Source organism: Bufo gargarizans, chromosome 2 (genome assembly GCF_014858855.1).
Source record: "Bufo gargarizans isolate SCDJY-AF-19 chromosome 2, ASM1485885v1, whole genome shotgun sequence".
Classification (NCBI taxonomy): Eukaryota; Metazoa; Chordata; class Amphibia; order Anura; family Bufonidae; genus Bufo; species Bufo gargarizans.
This window is the reverse complement of record NC_058081.1, coordinates 126,168,882-126,188,755: the sequence shown is the minus strand read 5'-3', so window position 1 is coordinate 126,188,755 and position 19,874 is coordinate 126,168,882. Positions and strand designations below refer to the sequence as shown.

The 19,874-nt window shown below is 39.2% G+C and overlaps 1 protein-coding gene across 1 annotated transcript in view; it reads right to left on the bottom strand.

Moving 5' to 3' along the window:
- AGBL1 (AGBL carboxypeptidase 1) overlaps positions 1 to 19,874 on the bottom strand; it is a 1,106,789-nt gene that overhangs the window by 486,573 nt on the left and 600,342 nt on the right. The window contains exons 20-21 of the mRNA XM_044279459.1: positions 11,128 to 11,259; positions 5,413 to 5,589 (exon numbers count right to left, since the gene is read on the bottom strand). Coding sequence (XP_044135394.1) covers positions 5,413 to 5,589; positions 11,128 to 11,259 — 309 coding nt within the window. The remainder of the gene's footprint in view (positions 1 to 5,412; positions 5,590 to 11,127; positions 11,260 to 19,874) is intronic.

Here is a 19,874-nt window from a genome sequence, read left to right as displayed (position 1 = left end):
CAAGTAAAAGGCCCATTGTCCATCATCATGAATTTAAAAAGACGGTAGAAGATGGTGACTCCAACAGGTCTAGATTATGTCTAGAGTATGGTCAGGAAGAAACCCTTAATACTGATATATCTTGGAGAGGTTAAAAAGGTCACGTGAACATATTATTAGGTATTTAGAATGAATGTTTGAAATTGTTCTGTGGTACAACAGTGCCATCTAGAGGTAGATGGACGATATATTATTTTATAACTTTTCATTTTTTTAGCATATCAAAGGTTAAGATGACATAATAGTAGTATTAACATACGTTACACCCTCCTCAGTTGATTGGGAGATCATAATCCAGGAGGTGGTAACGTAAGATATCCCGGAGGATAAGTACTGCTGGATAGGAACATAGGGGGATCAGATCAAAACATCAGATCAGATCATCAGATCATAAGAAAGATATATCAGAAGAAAATTGAATTACATTTTGACTACTAGAGAACTCCTGAGAACTGGTCCCATCCAAGACTCTGCCCACCCTTCACTTGGTAATGTATATTATTTATTGCTTGTGATATTAAAAAGATATTCCTCTCAGCATATAGTCAAGAGTTCCCATACTGTGGGAACATATAGTGTTAAACACCTCCCTAAATGCTAGTTGTCCTCTTAGCAAAGATGCATATTGCTAACGGGAGATTAGACATTGTCTGAGTAGAGGTAAAACTCTGGGAAACTATATTTCCATAGTCTGATTGCCGAGTGGGGTATAATATCATATTAATATCATTTATATTTTTGATTGTCATAGGCTGAGACAGAGTCAAGGGACAACATTTATTGTTCCTGTATTAATCTGTATTTTGTCATGTTATAACCTGTTGGAAAACAGAAAATCCTGAGTTTCTCTTGATATATAAATTATTGGTCTGTTTGATAAAATATAGCATTTATATATTATCATATGTAACTTTAAGTAATTCTGTTCTGGTGAGAAAGTGATAGTGGGTTACACCACCATCTAGTGGTGGTTTGTTGGTACCGCGTTCTATGCATTTATCTTATATCCGTTTTGTATTGGATTTTACTCATTTATAAATAAATTATTCCATATATTTTTACATAAATATTTGTCCCTTGTTTCACTGATTGCACAAAACGAATTAAGATTTCTTATCAAAGAACTTAGAGGTGATATGTCAGCCTAGAAGATCCTCTCTTTTATATGAAGATTAATTCTATATAGAAGATAATTCGACAGGCAACACGACAGACCGTCCATTTGTGCCAGTGACGTCACTTAACTCACTACTAGTTGGACTTCCCCACCTAGCCTATTGAGGAGAAGCCCGGTACGTCACCAGCAATAAACAAACAGACCCTGCCCTGTGCTATGCAGTGCAAGGCAAGGGGTACCATCAGAGCAAGGAAATGCTCCAATGTTCTACTCATACATACTAAATTAATAGGTTATATACGTGTTCAGCATTGAGCCCACACAACCCCTTTAAGGGAATGGGCCTTTACTTTCTTAAGCTGAGTCCTGTTTTTAATGAGGGTGCCTTGAAATACACATTTAACTGCTCTCCAGCGAACAAGTGGAGACATAGAGTCTTCCTCATGATCAGAAATAAAGAGCAATATAGATTGGGTGATATATGCTGCAAAGACATGATCAAGATGATGGGATTCATTCAGCATCCAGATCCATTCCTCCTTAGTAAAAAAAATGGGAGGTTGAAGAGTGCAATACACAGGGACATGATCTGACCACAAAATGTTGCCAATATGGAAAGCTACTAGCCAGGGAAGAGCATGATGTTGCAACAGGATTTAGTCAGTATAACTATAGGGAGAGTGTGTGTATATGTGTGTGTATGTGTGTGTGTGTATATATCTTTGCGTATGTGTGAGTGGGGGGGGGATATAAGCTATGATCTTCATATTGTTGTGGAAATTTTATTAGGATGTGTATTTAATATATTGTGTATTGTCATCATGTCTCTCAGTGTCATGGTAAACCATTGAAGTGGATATCTTCCCGTGTATGTCCTGTCACAGCTGCTGGGCGCAGGGGTCTCCGTCGGTGAATGGTCCATGTGCTAAGCACTGGGCTGTGGGCCGGGGGAGACTGATGTGTTCAGCAGAGAAGTGTTTTGTTGGCTGATGTATGGACGCCGGCTAGGGCCCCCGCGCAAGACGTGGATTTATTGGCTTGGCGTGGATGCATTTGTTAAAAGAACAATATAATGAAAGGAACGTGCGTTTGTTGTCTCTAGTGCGCCTGATCAGCCGCTGGAGATAATGACGTTGTCCTTTAATAAACATGTATGAGGATTATAGTAATTTTATCTGGCATTGATCACTGAACAAAGTTGGATAAAATTTGCTCCAGTGGTAATGGTAGGTTATTGTATACATGTGTTTGTCAGCTGGCTATGTTCTCATCTTCCTATGTCATCACTTCCTGTATGTCCTCACTTCCTGTATCCTTGTTTTGGGCGAGCCCCTTTTACACCTTTTGTGAGTAAATAAAATAAACAGACTGGGCAGGGAGGAGAGGAGTTGCTCAGCAAGAATTCAGCATGGTAAAACCGGGGTCTGGTTCTGACTGCGGCTGAGGGAAAGGGGGTTTACATTTCCTTATACAAAGATATTGAAGAGCAGATTACAACTATTAATATTTCTACAACAATATGGATCACATAACTAAAGTTGTAAGAAAGCCCAGTTTAACCTGTTTGATGGAGGAGTAAGACAGATTCACTCGAACTAGGTTGAGCCTTTTATTCAGGAGATTTCATTCCCTTCGTGCTAAAGGAGGCAACCTTGAAAGATGCCATTCGGAACAGGAGTACATAGCATGCAGCAAATATAGATAATATTTACAGCAAATATTTACAGCAAGGAAGCATAATGGTCTCATGTAGAGCAGGCAGATCTGCCAGAGTTATGGAGTCCCCAGGATTGATTAAAGAATAGCAGTAAGCCCCTGTGAGGAGGGTTTGGGAGTCCTCCCAAGAGGAGCCGGTAGACCAGTGTGGGAGGCGTCGATTGGGATCGTGGAAGTGAACATGCTACTATGTTCAAAGTAGGAAAAGCCCACAGTCCAAAAGTGAGTACCTCAGGATTAGAGCCAGAAGGGGAATCAAGAAAGGGCACACTCATTCTGTGGCACATATAGGGTAGGTGCAGAAGATGGTGCCAGAATTTCCATCTGCAAGATGGAACATGCCATAGGTCTCCACATGTTTCAAAGTCCCCCCTGGGAGTGTTAGAGAGATCTGCCAAGAATTCTGGTACCTCTATATGGCATCCAAATGATCCCATGGAAGGCTGTGGAAGAACAGTGATGTTGGCACAGACATCCAGGAGGCAATGAATGGTAGTTAGAATGAAAGGATCACTATTAGAGCCCAGATGACAATCATGTGGTGCAACAGAAGAAGTCCTGAGCTGGGATTGCACTGACAAGGATCGCCGGCCTTGCAGAGGTGGTATGGAAGAAGTAGAGGGGCAGGTTGTAAGTAGGCGGTTGTGCTCCCACCTTGTGAGTTCACCAGTGTTGAGGCCTGCATCCAACGATAAGTTTTGGTGAACAAAATAATAATTAATCTCACCTTGAGGAGTGCTAAGGTGAGCTAAGGGTATTTCTGTACCATTCTTTGTTGTTTTAGCCATTGCTTGTAGCAGGGAAATGCAGGAATATGCCAGGGAAGTAGCAGAGCTCACTGAGAACACGTACTCACTCTTCCATATCTGGTCATGCCCTCAACATTTGTATGTGTTTATGGATAGCTTATCTACTATACTTGGGCAGCATTAGATGCATATTGAACAGGCTGAATTGACTTTACAGTCTCCACCCAAACAGTAGGTTACTTAAAATAGAAGCTTTCAAAAAATCTCTTATTTTATTTCTATTGTAACTACAGGTCAAATATTAATCAACAAGGAACAAACTATATAATCTAACCAGTTTCAATAATTGGGTCTTGAATTTTTTAAGACATTTTGGAGTTGACTTAGGAGCAAATTTTAGTCTTAGCTTTGACAAAGTATCTGCTCAGTGAACACTAGGGGAATGTTCATACAGGATGGTAACGTTTAGTATTTGCTATATCACCTAAAATGCTCAAAAAAGCATCCACACAGAGAATTTCTTTATTAGATATCCATCAACGGTATATCATTAAAAACATACATAGAGACAGCAATCATGGGAACAAGACAGTGTTACAAATAAATGTATAAAAACAGAGAGAGCTCCAGACCAAAAAGGGACTAGTATCCCCCCATACACACTTAGGGCAGTGTCAGCTTAGTGGGGCACATACAGCAAAATGTACCCAGAGCATGCATAGTAAAACACTACAACCAATTAAGGAAGTGTGAGCCTGAGTGCAGCCCTCACAAGGCAGAGACTGCAGGGGGAGAACACAATTATTAAAGCACACAAGTGCAACAAATCAACTTCCTTACTGACCCTGGTCTGAAGCAGCCGCCCGACGATCGTTTTGCTTCACGCTTCCTCTTGGGACATTCCTTGCCTCCTTGGGGCATGCCCCAAGAGGAAGCGTGAAGCGAAACGATCGTTGGGCGGCTGCTTCAGACCAGGGTCAGTAAGGAAGTTGATTTGTTGCACTTGTGCGCTTTAATAATTTTGTTCTCCCCCTGCAGTCTCTGCCTTGTGAGGGCTGCACTCAGGCTCACACTTCCTTAATTGGTTGTACTGTTTTACTATGCATGCTCTGGGTGCATTTTGCTATATGTACTTTTTTGGTGCGTTTAGTATTTGCTGTCAAGGATTTTTGTGCAGCAAACCTGCTATATTGTACAGTAACTGAATGAGGATAAAATGTATAAAAATCTTGTTATTGTGTTGCATAAAAAAAATCTGCGTAAGTAAATTGACCTGCGGTATGGATTTGAAAGCATGTCAATTGTGGATTTCACCCTTTATAATGGAGAGGGTGAAATCTACAGCCATTTCCATGGCAAAAACTGCTTTTTTTGAGCCAGTTCTTGGAGCACATCCACCGCAGGGGATTTTGTATACTCTGACACAAATGTGCACAATGATGTCATCAGTCATGGTCTCTTGGCTAAATACTACTTTTGGCTAAGTATTACTAGAACAGTGCCATCGTTTTTTACTGCATGGCATGCAAAGTTTTCCAGGATAAACTTGGATAGGTCATCAATATTAAAAGCCTGGAAAACCTTTAACTATCAAGTACCAAAAAACTATAGCTCACATGGCTGCAGGGTTTTGGCCAAATTTCCACTGCACACCGGCTACCCCATCTGGTGTAGCTAAATACTTCAGAAAATCTGATAAAATTCTAACACATTTAGAAAGAGATTATGTACTATGTTCTTTTGTGCATACCATGAAAGACATTAAATATCAATCTAAAGAGTAGAACTTACCTTATATGGCCCTTGATTGAATCCACAATAAGTGCTCTCCATTGTGTAGCTTCTTAAAACACGAATGTCATGCCATACCACAACACGGGCTGTTGATGCTCTTGCCTTTTCAACTAAAAAGCTGCTGTGTGACATTGAGAATGCAGGAGCAATCTTATCAAGGATTTTAGGTAAAGTCTAAATGAGGTAATAAGAGTAGAAAAATTAGAATTCTTAATCAAGTCTTTATAGTTGGGCAAAATTTTTGCTAAAACTCACTTTGAAAAAATTAAAATAAATATCACAGAGAGAAAAATGACCCTTCATATAAAACATAAGTTTTACTACTACATTTTAAAATATTACCCCTAAAATTGTGAAAAATCACGATAACATACTGTGACAATTTTTTTAGAATGCAGAGTCTTACTTTGGATGTATCCTTGATATTGTAATCCGAAAATAGAAAAAAATTCAATCACTTACGTTTGGAGACAGCTGGCATAATTGTTAGGGATACAAAGAGTGAGGGCCGGATGGGGGGGGGGGAGAATTTAGCCCTAATATAGCCCTAAGGCTACCCCTGCCTAGAAGCAGAGCACTCGCTCCTGAAAAGGGAGACCCCACTTCTCGGTGGCTAAGCCCTCACTGTTACCTACTGTGACCTTGCCGGTGGATCAGATGCTTATCCCAACGCGTTTCCCTGGTGGATCAGATGCTTGTCCCAATGCATAAGGATAATGGCATCCTTACCATACCAGGATGCCATTATCATCTTGCTATTATCTTCAATGATGCGATGACCTTTGTATTATTTACCTATGGTCTTCTGATGAACCAGCTTTACTTACACTGGGAAAACATGTTGGCACAAGCATCTGATTGAATTTTTTTTCTATTTTCAGACTACAATATCAAGGATACATCCAAAGTAAGACTCTGCAAAAAAAAAAAAAAGGCACAGTATGTTATCGTGATTTTTCACAATTTGTAGGGTAATATTTTAACATTTTGTAGAAAAAGTTATGTTTTATATGAAGGGTAATTTTTCTCTCTGTGATATTTTGTTTATGTACCTTTTGACCTCATCAATTTTTGTCAGTGATAGCCTAAAACTCACAATGGCAAAAATAAGCAACATACCCATATTGGTAGGAATTTCAATCACACACTACAGAATACCTTCCTCCATAGGTTGGTGATGAGGGAAAATGTGTCTAGAAAACATACATGGGCCAACAATGCAACAGAAAACTCTGTCAGTTGATCAATGACATTTATGGAGGGGGATCTCCATTAATCATAGAATCTAAAATACTTGTGAAATGTTTTTGGCTTAATTATTTTGTATGTTAAAAGGAATTATGAGATTAGAAAAACATGGCTTCTTTTTTTTCCAGAAATTGTGCTGCTCTTTTCCAGGTTGTGTCTTTACCCCATTTTTACCCACTCTTTACCCCATTTGCTTGAAGAAAAAACAAGTCATGCTATTCTTATATTTTACAACTCTAAGAATAGATTCTATAAGTAGTTGCGGAAATACTGGGCACTCTCTCAATATATGTAACCACACAATGTATTAATACAATGTATATATACTTTGCGAACAATTAAATATCATACACATTATCTCTATACACATACAAATACCATAAAAATCCGGATATATATGTCTAAAAATATAAAAATATGTTCTTAAAAAACAACAGTGATCCCCTAAGGGTTCAGCAAAGAAAGTCCTCCTACTAAATATTTTTCCAGTCAATACAATTGGGTTGTAGAGGGACTGTCCCTTGGAGTATATCAGCCCCACAGTTTGGATCTTTTTCCAATGGAATCAAAGTTGAAACACAGCTGTTCAATGTAGTGATTTATTAGTGCGGCGTCCCGCTGTACTCACTGTTCTGCTGTTGGCTGGAGTGCTGCTGGCTGTTTTTCTATTTCCACTGTTCTGCTGTGATAGATTGGCTGTGTCCTAGGAAATCTCCACTTCTGTGCTGGTACACTTGTTTGTCCTATTCAGACCTTTATTGCACTTGTCCCGTTCCCCTCTCTGACTCTTAGGCGCCGCTCTGTAGATGTAAGAGCCTGCGCTTGATGAGTATGCAGGATCCCCTCTTTTCGCGCTGGACTTAGTTTGTAAGTGCACGTGTTGCACTCCTGCTATAGTCCTATTTGAATGCGCGTCGGGTCTTGGGTTAATCAGGGTGTATTTCGGGTCTCTGTAGTTCTTCAGCGTAAATTCTTAGTATCCATCCGGGGGGTCTTGGCACCAATCCATGATATACTCCAAGGGACAGTCCCAATTGTATTGACTGGAAAAATATTTAGTAGGAGGACTTTCTTTGCCGAACCCTTAGGGGATCGCTGTTGTTTTTTAAGAACATATTTTTATATTTTTAGACATATATATCCGGATTTTTATGGTATTTGTATGTGTATAGAGATAATGTGTATGATATTTATTTGTTCGTAAAGTATATATATATTGCATTAATAAATTGTGTGGTTACATATATTGAGAGAGTGCTCAGTATTTCCGCAACTATTTAATTATCTTATTAGAGGAAGGGTGAGACCTCTGTACTGAGAGCACCTCCACTGTGGACTGCACCATTCCTGTGCGTCACTTACTTTATATTTACACTAGATTCTATAAGTAGATAGACATGGTTATATTACTTCATGAGTCTATAGTATTGTGAATTGATTATTCTACTAGTATTATATACTGTAGACAATCTATGTTTTATTCTCTATAATCATTGGTTCTTTTGCACAGTACTCTGACTCATGTCTGATTTGCATGTGACTTAATTTTGTTCATAAAAAGGGATGTTCACCTTTTACAACTCCTTTTTTTCCAACACAAGTTGTCGGCTAGTAATTGGCTATAACCTGCCTGAACACAAGCATTTAATTTCCCTGCAGTGCCACCACAGGTATATGAAGAATTACACAGCTACTATCAGTGAACAGACATGCCCAAAGATGATCAGTTATGCTCTATAAGGCCTCTTTCTCATGGGCATCATGTTTTTGGCCCGGAAAAAATGCGGGTGCGTCATGGGAAAATGCGCGATTTTTCCAGGCGAGTGCAAAACATTGTAATGCGTTTTGCACACTTGTGAGAAAAATTGGCATATTTGGTACCCAAACCTCTTCACAGAAGTCCGGGTTTGGGTTATGTGCTATGTAGATTGTATTATTTCCCCTTATAACATGGTTATAAGGGAAAATAATAGCATTCTTAATACAGAATGCATAGTACAATAGGGCTGGAGGGGTTAAAAAAATAATAATAATTGAACTCACCTTAATCCACTTGTTCGCGCAGCCCTGCTTCTCTTCTGTCTTCTTTGAGGAATAGGACCTTTGATGACGTCACTGCGCTCAACACATGGTCCATCACATGATCTTTTAACAAGGTGATGGATCATGTGACGGACCATGTGATGAGCGTAGTGACGTCACCACAGGTCCTTTTCCTGTGCACAGCAAAGATGAAGACAGAAGAGAAGCCGGGCAGCGCGAACAAGTGGATTAAGGTGAGTTATATATATATTTTTTTTTTAACCCCTCCAGCCTTATTGTACTATGCATTCTGTATTAAGAATGCTATCATTTCCCCTTATAACATGGTAAAATAATAATGATCGGGTCCATCCCGATCGTCTCCTAGCAACCGTGTATGAAAATCGCGCCACATCTGCTTGTGGATGCTTGCGATTTTCACGCAGCCCCATTCACTTCTATGGTGTCTGTGTTGCGTGGAAAACGCACAAAGAGGAGCATGCTGCAATTTTCACACAACGCACAAGTGATGCGTGAAAATCACCACTCATGTGCACAGCCCCATAGAAATGAATGGGTCCGGATTCAGTGCGGGTGCAATGCGTTCACCTCACGCATTGCACCCGCGCGGAAATCTCGCCCGTGTGAAAGGGGCCTAAAGTTACTATTTGCTCTGTCTATAGGATATCTACAGGAGAGTCCTGAAGAGACCTTCTATCAACTTAGAAATACCTAAAAGGGTTTCTGAAAATGTGTTTTTCCAAACCAAACAAACCTTTGGCTTGATTTACACTTTGTTTAAGGCTACATACCCACAACCATATCCATTTTGTGCTCCAAAAATATCCTGGATCCACAAAATGCAGATGCTATCCATGTGCATTCCACACTTTTCGCAGGCACCATTGTATAAATGCCTACTCTTGTCTGTAAAAAGGACAAGAATAAAACATGTTGTATAATGTGCAGCAGGGTCACACGGATACAGAGAGCACACAGGTGACATCTGTTTGCTGTCCACATATTTTGCAACCCCATAGAAATGAAAGGGCCCTCGTGAGATCCTCAAAAAATGCAGATGGGATGCAGACCGAAAATACGGTCATGTGAAGTCGTGTGAATGTAGCCTTCATGTGCCATATGTCAGTAGTGTATGCGAAGGAAGAATGACAACTTAACGCCTATTCAGCAATTGGACCTTCATCTATCACTAGAACAGGGGTCCTATGTTACCTTGTTTTATGTAGAAGCAGTCAGGCATGTGCACTTGTGCTCCATGCAAAGCTTATGAGATTGTCAAAGATGACTGTGTACAGTGTTTCACTATCGCCATCAAGAATGGAACAGCACTGCACATGTTTGACCAGTGTTCCATTCAAACGAAGGGAACATGACCCCCATTCTCTTTACTGGTAGAGGTCCCACCAATTAGACACATGACTTATCCCATGAATAGAGTATAAGTTGTCATTCTCAGACAAACCCTTGCAGTGAATTGCAGTGTTTTATATGGTCAATCAGTGGATTGCAAGTTTGAGTACTTTTGGAAATAGTAACAGTAATAAAAGTAAAAAAAAAAGGTGTTTGGAAATACAAGATAATAAAATTCCAGTATTAAAAAAAAACAATAAATGCACCGTTTCCCCTTCCAGTGCCTTTATTTGCCAGAAAGAAAGATCTATATGTGATTAGTATTTCTGCTTCAAAAATGATCCAATTAACTAAAATGAAAATGTATCCTGTATGGTGAGCAAAACTCTAAAATAATGCCAAAATTGCAGGGTTTTTTTTGTTGTTGTTGATCATTCCAACCCCAAAAAAACACAATAAAAAAGACAAAAGTCATACAGTATTTACCTCAAAATAGTATTATTTAAACTACAAAACATTCTGCAAAAAACAAGCTTATATTTCTGTGAACTGAAAAATGAAAATGAAGGGTCTTTCAATGTGGTAAAACAAAAACAAGTTCATTTAAAAAATAGAGAGATAGTTTATGTAATTCTGAAATTGTGTCATTGTACTGACCCACGATTGTTTTATCATGTCACTTGTAGTGCACAATGAACATCATAGCAAATCCTAAAAAAAATCATGGCAGAATTGCTGTGTTTTTTCATGTCTTAACCCTCTAAAATATACAACACATTAGAGGTATCCCAAAATGTAGCTCATTCCACTAAAAACAAGCCTTATACACCAATGTTGACAGAAAAAAATAAAATAAAAAATGTAGGGCTTTTGAAATGGGGAGATGAAAAAAAATGGTAACTAAATAGATTTTGGAGGAAATGCAGTATGGTATATTTCGAACTTCCTATTATGACCAAGATGACAAATCTGTGGAATTTTACAGTATACTGTGTGTAAAACTATATAGTGTGAAATCTCCATATCACCTGCCACACTGCAACACTTACGTAATTATTGAAATATACATACCCTGTATCCAACATCCTCCAAGAGAACTGATGAATCTGCTACACAACCAGCTTGCCACAAGGTCTCCTTTATGCTGCATCCATAGAAAAACACATTCTTTCTTTGCGAATGACCATGATAATCACAGAAAACCTGCAGACAAAGATAACATTTAAATACCAAATGCACTAGCTTCTATATGCTTCCCACATGTTTACTTCCCTTTGTTTTGGAGGACAATTGTGCAGTGGAACATTTCAATTTTCTGTTCTTTTTAATTCAATTCATTTTGACTCTTTTATTGGATTATAGGTTGTCTGTTCTTATGTTCTCCAGCCAGCATTTAATACACTGCCGCTGAAGGCCAGAGGTACCCTACTAGCTGTAGGCAACAGCTGCAGGGTGGACCTGATAGGCAGGTAACGGTACAGTTCTGACTCCTTATTAAAGATATTCCAAACTAACAAACTATTTAAGACCAGATACTATTAAATAATTATTCATGAAGACACATAAACCACCTCTTCGTCAAGTCAGTAGCTACTTTTTAGTCCAGACTTTCAATGAGGTCTTTTCCTCATAATATGCAAACCTTGGCCCAGCACTGTCGTTTATTTTTTATTTTTTTTAATGAATATTATTCATGAAAAAATCTGGCTCAAACTAAAAGTACTAATGTCTGTGAAGGTTCTCATTTATCCAGGTCATGGTATATCTGTAAAGAATAAATCAAGGCAACTGGACTTACTGTAGATTTCTTGAAAACGCTTCACTCGTTCTTCCAACGAGCTTTCTCAATTCTGAGTGACTGTACAATAATTCTCTGGGAATAAATATGTAACTGAATCAACATCTGGTAATTATACCCAGCATGGGGTCAAAGGTGTTGATTCCGTTATCCAAATTGGAGTCAGTAGGTGATAATGACCTCCCAGAAAAAGGTGTCAAGACAGCATTGTATGTGTCAGACAATAGATGTCTAACCCCCCCGCCTCTATTCAAGCTTGGCTTCTCCATTTTTCCATAGATGGCCTCCTTCACACCAAGAAAGAGCACCAAGACTACCAGTGAGGGCGAGACGCATGACAGACGCAAGAATATGTTTATCCCATACATCCTATAGCTGTGGTGTCTGAGAAACTCAAAAGGATTTTTAATAAACATCACATCCCTGTCTTCTTTAAACCCAGCAACACACTGAGGCAACAACTGGTTCACCCAAAAGACCCAATGCCTAAACACAAGATGGACAACATTGTGTACGCAGTCCAGTGCAATGAGGAATGCTCAGAACTGTATATCGCAAAACAAAATAACAACTATATCAGCGTATGGCTCAGCATAGAGCCAAAACCTCTAGTCAAGATTCAGCCGTGTACTTACATCTAAAAGAAACAGGTCACACCTTTGAAGACAGTCAAGTACGTGTTTTGGATAAGGAGCCCATCTACGTAAAAATGGAGAAGCCAAGCTGGAATAGAGGCGGTGGGGTTAGACACCTATTGTCTGACACATACAATGCTGTCTTGACACCTTTTTCTGGGAGGTCATTATCACCTACTGACTTCAATTAGGATAACGGAATCAACACCTTTGACCCCATGCTGGGTATAATTACCAGATTTTGATTCAGTTACATATTTATTCCCAGAGAATTCTTGTGCAGTCACTCAGAATTGAGAAAGCTCGTTGGAAGAACAAGTGAAACATTTTCAAGAAATCTACAGTAAGTCCAGTTGCCTTGATCGATAAAAGTACTAATGCTCTAGAGCAGGATTTCTCTGATCCTCTGGACCCACCTACCGGTCAGGAATTGAGAATAGAATAGAAGCTCTTTGTGCACATTTTTTATCAAACTTGTGTCGGGCCCATCTACCAGGCGTCAAGGTGGCTTCCGCAGATAGGTGCCTAACACTAATATACCGCCTCTCTTGGACTTACCTAAGCCTACAATTTTCAGGGCAGTGTAAGAACCAACTAAAGTTATACTCTGCTCAGAACCCCCAGGCAGATGCAGGAAGCAGGTGATTTGGTCCAGAACGTGTTCTTTCATTCACACCTACTTCTAAATTTCCAGACATATACAGCTATATCTCACTCTAGACAGTGGGAAAGGATATTGGGAGGACAAAAAGGGAATAAAGTTTATGGGAGTGACTTTGCTAAAACCAGTGCAAGACAAAGGTAATAGTGGCTCATAGCAGCAATTCAGCATATACACTATGTGGACAAAAGTATTGGGACACCTGCAAATTACACCTATGGGAGCTTTTATGACATCCATTCTAAATCCACAGGTATTAACTTTAAACAAGATTTTGATCTGTGTCTGTGGGGATTTTTGCCTATTTTTCCAGAAGAGCATTTGAAAGCATTTGTAGGGTCATAAAGTGATGTTGGATGAGAGGGTCTGGCTCACAATTTACATTCTGGTTCATCACAAAGGTGTTTGATGGGGTTGGTGATTACTGCATCAATACCTAGAAACATAGAATGTGTCGGCAGATAAGAACCATTTGGCCCATCTAGTCTGCCCAATATACTAAATACTATGGATAGCCCCTGGCCCTATCTTATATGAAGGATGGCCTTATGTCTATCCCATAAATGCTTAAACTCCTTCACTGTATTTGCAGCTGCCACTTCTGCAGGAAGGCTATTTCATGCATCCACTACTCTCTCAGTAAAGTAATACTTCCTGATATTACTTTTAAACCTTTGCCCCTCTAATTTAAAACTATGTCCTCTTGTAGCAGTTTTTCTTCTTTTAAATATTCTTTCCTCTTTTACCTTGTTGATTCCCTTTATGTATTTAAAAGTTTCTATCATATCCCCTCTGTCTCGTCTTTCTTCCAAGCTATACATGTTAAGGTCCTTTAATCTTTCCTGGTAAGTTTTATCCTGCAATCCATGTTCCAGTTTAGTAGCTCTTCTCTGAACTCTCTCCAAAGTATCAATATCCTTCTGGAGATATGGTCTCCAGTACTGAGCACAATACTCCAAATGAGGTCTCACTAGTGCTCTGTAGAGCGGCATGAGCACCTCCCTCTTTCTACTGGTAATTCCTCTTGCTATACACCCAAGCATTCTGCTAGCATTTCCTGCTGCTCTATGACATTGTCTGCCTACCTTTAAGTCTTCTGAAATAATGATCCCTAAATCCCTTTCCTCAGATACTGAGGTTAGGACTGTATCACTGATTTTATATTCTGCTCTTGGGTTTTTACGTCCCAGGTGCATTATCTTGCACCTACATTTTCTCAAAGCTCTGATTCTGGATTATAGACCTTGCCTTGCTGCTGGTGCCCCATCTTGCCACTGTTGTTGTCTGTCTGTCTGCCTACCATCACGTTCCGTACGGCTCACGTTCCGTACTGTTTCCACACAGTTACAATTTTAAAATATTTTTTGCAGTATAAAGGTGTGTGCTGCCAATAATACCTATCAATTGTCAGTTTACGTTAATTCAGTTTCCACACAGTTGAAAATTAAACTTTTTTTTTTTTGGGGGGGGGAGGTAAATTTATTTAAGCAGCATATATATGTGATTACTGCATCAATAGCAACATTTTCTCACAGCTCAGGCTGATTTCTAATGAATAGACCTTGTTTTACTGCCACTATTGCTGTCTGCCTGCCTACCATCATGTTCTCTACGGCCGCTGCTGTGTCATGTATCATACCACTAATGCTCCAATAATCCATTTACGTGTATACTGTTTCCAAACAGTTACAATTTTTATTTTTATTTTGTTGGGGGGGGGGGGGGATTATATTTTATTAACCATTTCAAGACCAAGCCATTTTTCACCTTCGGGACCAGGCCTAATTTTGCAAATCTGATTTGTCACTTTATGAGCTAGTAATTTTGGAATGCTTTTACTTATCCAAGTCATTCTGAGATTGTTTTCTCGTGACACATCGTACTTGATGTTAGGGGTAAATTGGGGTAAATATGTTTTGCAGTTATAATATAAAAAAATCCCAAATTTGCTAAAAGTTTGGAAAAAATTGCAATTTTCAAAATTTCTACACATTAAAGGAAGATAATGATACCTCATTGGATAGTTTTTACTTAATGTTCCCTATATGTCTACTTTATTTTGTCATCATTTTGAAAACTACATTTTATTTTTCAGGTTGTTAGAAAGCTTAGAATTTAAGCAATTTTTGGATTCTTGGATTAAAGAGCTGCCAGTACATTTCAATATGTGCTCTCTGTACAGGGTATGTGCCGTTAGGACGTATATATAGCCGTATGGCAGTCGTGAAAGGGTTATGCAGAAAACATACATCATTATTGAACCAGTCTTGACATTTTCTCACAGCTCAGGCTGATTTTGATCAATACACATCACCTTGCTCCCGGTGTCTCATCTTGCCACTGTTTCTGTCTGTCTGTGTGCCTAACTACCATCACATTCTATACGTCTGCATGCTGCGATCTGCATCACGCCACTTCCAACCATCACGTTTTGTACAGTTGCTCCTGCTGCCTCCATCATGCCATTAATGCCACTTGCCAATCATCATGTTCCCCCAAGACACTTTTTATTTATTTATTTTTTATCCCATAACACCAGGTACATTTAAACACCATCTACCCCTTATAATGGACAATTTTTGAAAGGTTTGGCATATGAAAAAGCATGAGACATGTGGCGGTGCGGTGTGTTTTTAAACATGCTGCATGTTAACACAGTGAAATGTGTGTTTACTCATAGCTATGCACGCCAGTGTCACTCAGACATTGTTTACTGTTGCTGTCATTGTGTTCCAGACCAGGGAAGGGAAAAAAAAACATAAAAAATAAACAAAAAGATATGTTTTTTCTAAAAAAATATTAGTCATAGGAGGATAAAGGGGGTTATATACCAACTTTCAGGGCAATTGGAGCAAATTCAGTTCAGTCTGAACCAAACTTTTTCAGAAATTCGGCAAACTGGACCCTAAACGAATCTCGACTGGTTCGCTCATCTCTAGCTCAGAGGTTTACACTGGTACCTTGCAGCAATGGAATCCTAGTTCCGAATTCAACCAAGGACAATATCTGCATGGAGTATGTTGGTTCTCCCCATGTTTGTGTGGGTTTCTTCCAGGTACTCCAGTTTCCTCCCACATTACAAAGACATTCTGATAGGCAATTTAGATTGTGAGCTTCACTGGGGATAGCAAGTGATGATAATGTTTTTAAAGTGCTATAGAATATGTTGGTGCTATATAAGTTAGTAAAATAAATAATATTTTACTGGGCATGTTCTGCGACCTGTGCAGATGTCATTGTACAGAGAAGGAATAGATAAGCTTTGAAAATCACTTACTGTGAATGGAGGATCTTGCACAGAGAAGGAATAGATAAGCTTTGAAAATCACTTACTGTGAATTGAGGATCCTGCCAGTCATAATAATGATATGACTACTGAAAAGTGATCTTTACAGACCAAGTAGCGATGCCTATTGTTATGCTTAGTGACTAGTGCGAAAAACGGCAGGATAGTAGTATTTTTTTATTTTCATTATAGTAAAATAGTATAGTAAAATAATAACATGGTAAATTAAAAATAACCACCAAAAATTCTCTAAAATATGCTTAACATAAAAGCATGTTTTAAGCAATGACATATTTCCTCTAAACAAGAGGAGGTATTTTTGTACTGTATGTATTGTAGTTTGTTTTACATTATTGCTGAACTGTTATAGAATTTATACCATTATCACTACCAACAACAGTCTCAGCAGTATCTAGAAGATATATTCTTCCCTTCGGAGGATACAAAATGCTCTTGGTATTCCTGGTGAGCTAAAATCAATGAGTTTTTAGAGATGGAAGAAATCAGCGTTACATCGCCTTGTCATACAATGGCGGGCTGAAGTCAGGAAGAACAGAGATCAATGCTTTTCATACTAACTTACAAATATTGACAATTTACCATGGATTCAGTCTACACTCGGCAGGTTCCCAGGAACAGAAATGCTCGGAGAAGAGGTAGCGCTGGGCTCATATGACTTGAATATTTTCTTGGCACTTAATACCTACCAGGCATTTGCAATTGCTCTCAGCTCACACATAGGGTCCATGTGTTTGTTAAAACTATACCAAGTTTAATTCAATGAATGTGTTAGAGCATGCCAGGCGGCGCAGCATGAAAAAGACTGAGAAAAAGGGCAAAACAATTTCTTAAAACATGCAGGCAATCACAACGGCAATGTTCTTGGCACAACCACAATCTATAAAATGCTGAATACTTAAATTATACAATTACTGTGTGCTGTGAAGTTTTGTAGTTAGAAGTCATTTTGTATATGAATCCTGGAAGTAACCTCTAACCTGCAAAATTTTTGCTGAAATTATCGAATCTCAAATGAATATAAATGGTATAAATCAGAAGGGCCACTTCAACTTTGTAATCTAAAAGACTACCAAATGCATACATTTAAGCTTCTTGGCCCCACCAAAAATATCTGCAGACGGACCCTCACCTATCATGTGCCATTTATAATACTGATGTCTTTTCTTAAAAGGCAAATAGACCTTTCAGGACACCTCAGGCTTCAGAGCCTGAATAAGAATTTTACCTCTGCACCCCCTATAATTATGCTTCTAAAGACCACAGAAAATATTTCAAGGAAATGTGTCACCAAAATGTTTATCTGCCAGTTAAAACCAGATAGTAACACATTTCCTTTTCTAATTTGTTTTTATTTTCTGATTGCAGATTTATTCTATTTCCTGAACATGATTATGGGGACAACCATCTTGTCTTAGCTGTTATCAGCATTTAGAAAGCACTAAGAAAATTGCTTTACAACAGCCCCATGGTCCATAGACATGATGGTCAGGAGGAGACCTCACTGACTTCTATGGGAGAGTTTTGTAGGCATGCTCTGTGACCTGGGCAGAGATCATTGTACAAGGAAAGAATAGAAAAACTGTGACAATCACCTATTGTGAATAGTTGATCCTACCTTATCTGTACACAGAGGTGATATCATTACAGGCAGAATTAGAATGACGGATAAGCAGATAACTGCAGTATAGTGATCTGTACAGACCAAGAAGTGGTGCCTATTATTAGGCTTAGTGGCCAATGTGAAAACTGCAGGATTTTATAGTTTTGTTAAAAAATACATATTGACATTTGAGAATGATAAATATCATAAACAAATTGTTATTATGTTAAAATATGTTAAACTTAAAAAAGCGATTTCACGATTTCACTTTAAAGCGATGACACATTCTCTTTAAAGCATTAACGTTTTCTATTAGTTAGTTAAAAATGTCCTCAACAAAAGCTTACAGATACCAATTACTATTACAAGGACCTCAGAAATGATTTAAAACATTTTTGTCCTTTTGTGAAAAATGTTTATTAAATTAGTTTTTTTAGCAAAAGATAGTTCATAGGATTTAATTAAATAAATAGACTTGAGCTGTATATATAGATAATACAATTTGATATGTGCATTTAAATTTTTAATACAGCAAGTTTGTTTCACTTTCTAGCAACAAATATTTGGTATAAAAGGGAAGACAGAAAAGGCTAAGATTGACATAAAAGAAATTCTACAGTCTAGTCAGGGCTGTGGCCTCATATTTGATGCTTGTGGTAGTTTTCCCATAATATTGAGTGTAGTTTACCAGTAAATGAGTTTATATATTAAAGGGGTACTCCAGTTGTTGGGATACCCACTCATCACATGAATAGAAGCCCTGTACCCTGCAGACCCCACCGAAATGAATGAAGCTGCAGATTAAAGACTCATTTACACGTCAGTGTTTTGGTCAGTGATTGTGAGCCAAAACCAGAAGTGGAGCCTCCACATAAGGTATAAGTGAAAGATCTGCACAGTAGACCCACAAGGGGTGCTGCAGATTACCCTCCCCGCCCCCACACACACATTTTTGGGGGCGCAAGTGTTTTTTTTTTCCATGCGCTAACTGTGGCCGGCACTCTTAGCATCCGGCCACTGTTAGCGCATCGCCCACCCCACTGCTAATCAGCTTTGTAATTTTAGTTTTTTTTTTACACTTTTAGGGGCTTTCAAATTTTTTTCTTTTTTTTTTCTGTTAGGTGTAGGGCAAAGTACGCGAACACCCGTCCCCCACACACACGCACACTAAATAAAGCTTTACACGCACACACACGCACACACACACTCGCCTATGGCCCGCCGGACGTTCTCGGCTGAGGAGGCATACGCCCTGCTTGCCTCCGAATCCGAACGCCCCAGTGAAGATTAGGATGACCCCACTTTCCTCTTGTCATCCACGTCCTCCTCATCATCTAGCGATGATGATGAGCCCCCAAGGTGGTGGAGACACCGCCAGGCGGAGCAAGGAGACCGCCATGCCAGGGACCCTGTGGCCCGCACTAGTACGAGCAGCTCTGGGGCTCGTACTAGTTTTCCGGCCCATCAGATAAGTCCACCTGAGCCCCCTACTGGTGAACTTGCATGGTGTACCCCAGAGGATTTTGAGCCTGTGATTCCTGATTTTGTTGGTCAACCAGGAATCCAGATTCACACAGTGGGCTTCACTGAATATGACTAATTTAGTCTTTTTTTCAGTGACCACTTTGTGAATCTGATGGTGGAGCAAACAAACTTGTATGCTCAACAGTTCATTGCTCAACACCCAGGCTCCTTTTTGGCTAGGGCCGGTGGCTGGACTACGGTCAGTGCAGCCGAGATGAGGAAGTTTTGGGGCCTCATGCAGCACATGGGCCTAGTCAAAAATACCTCAGGGTACACTTACAAGTTTTGTGTGT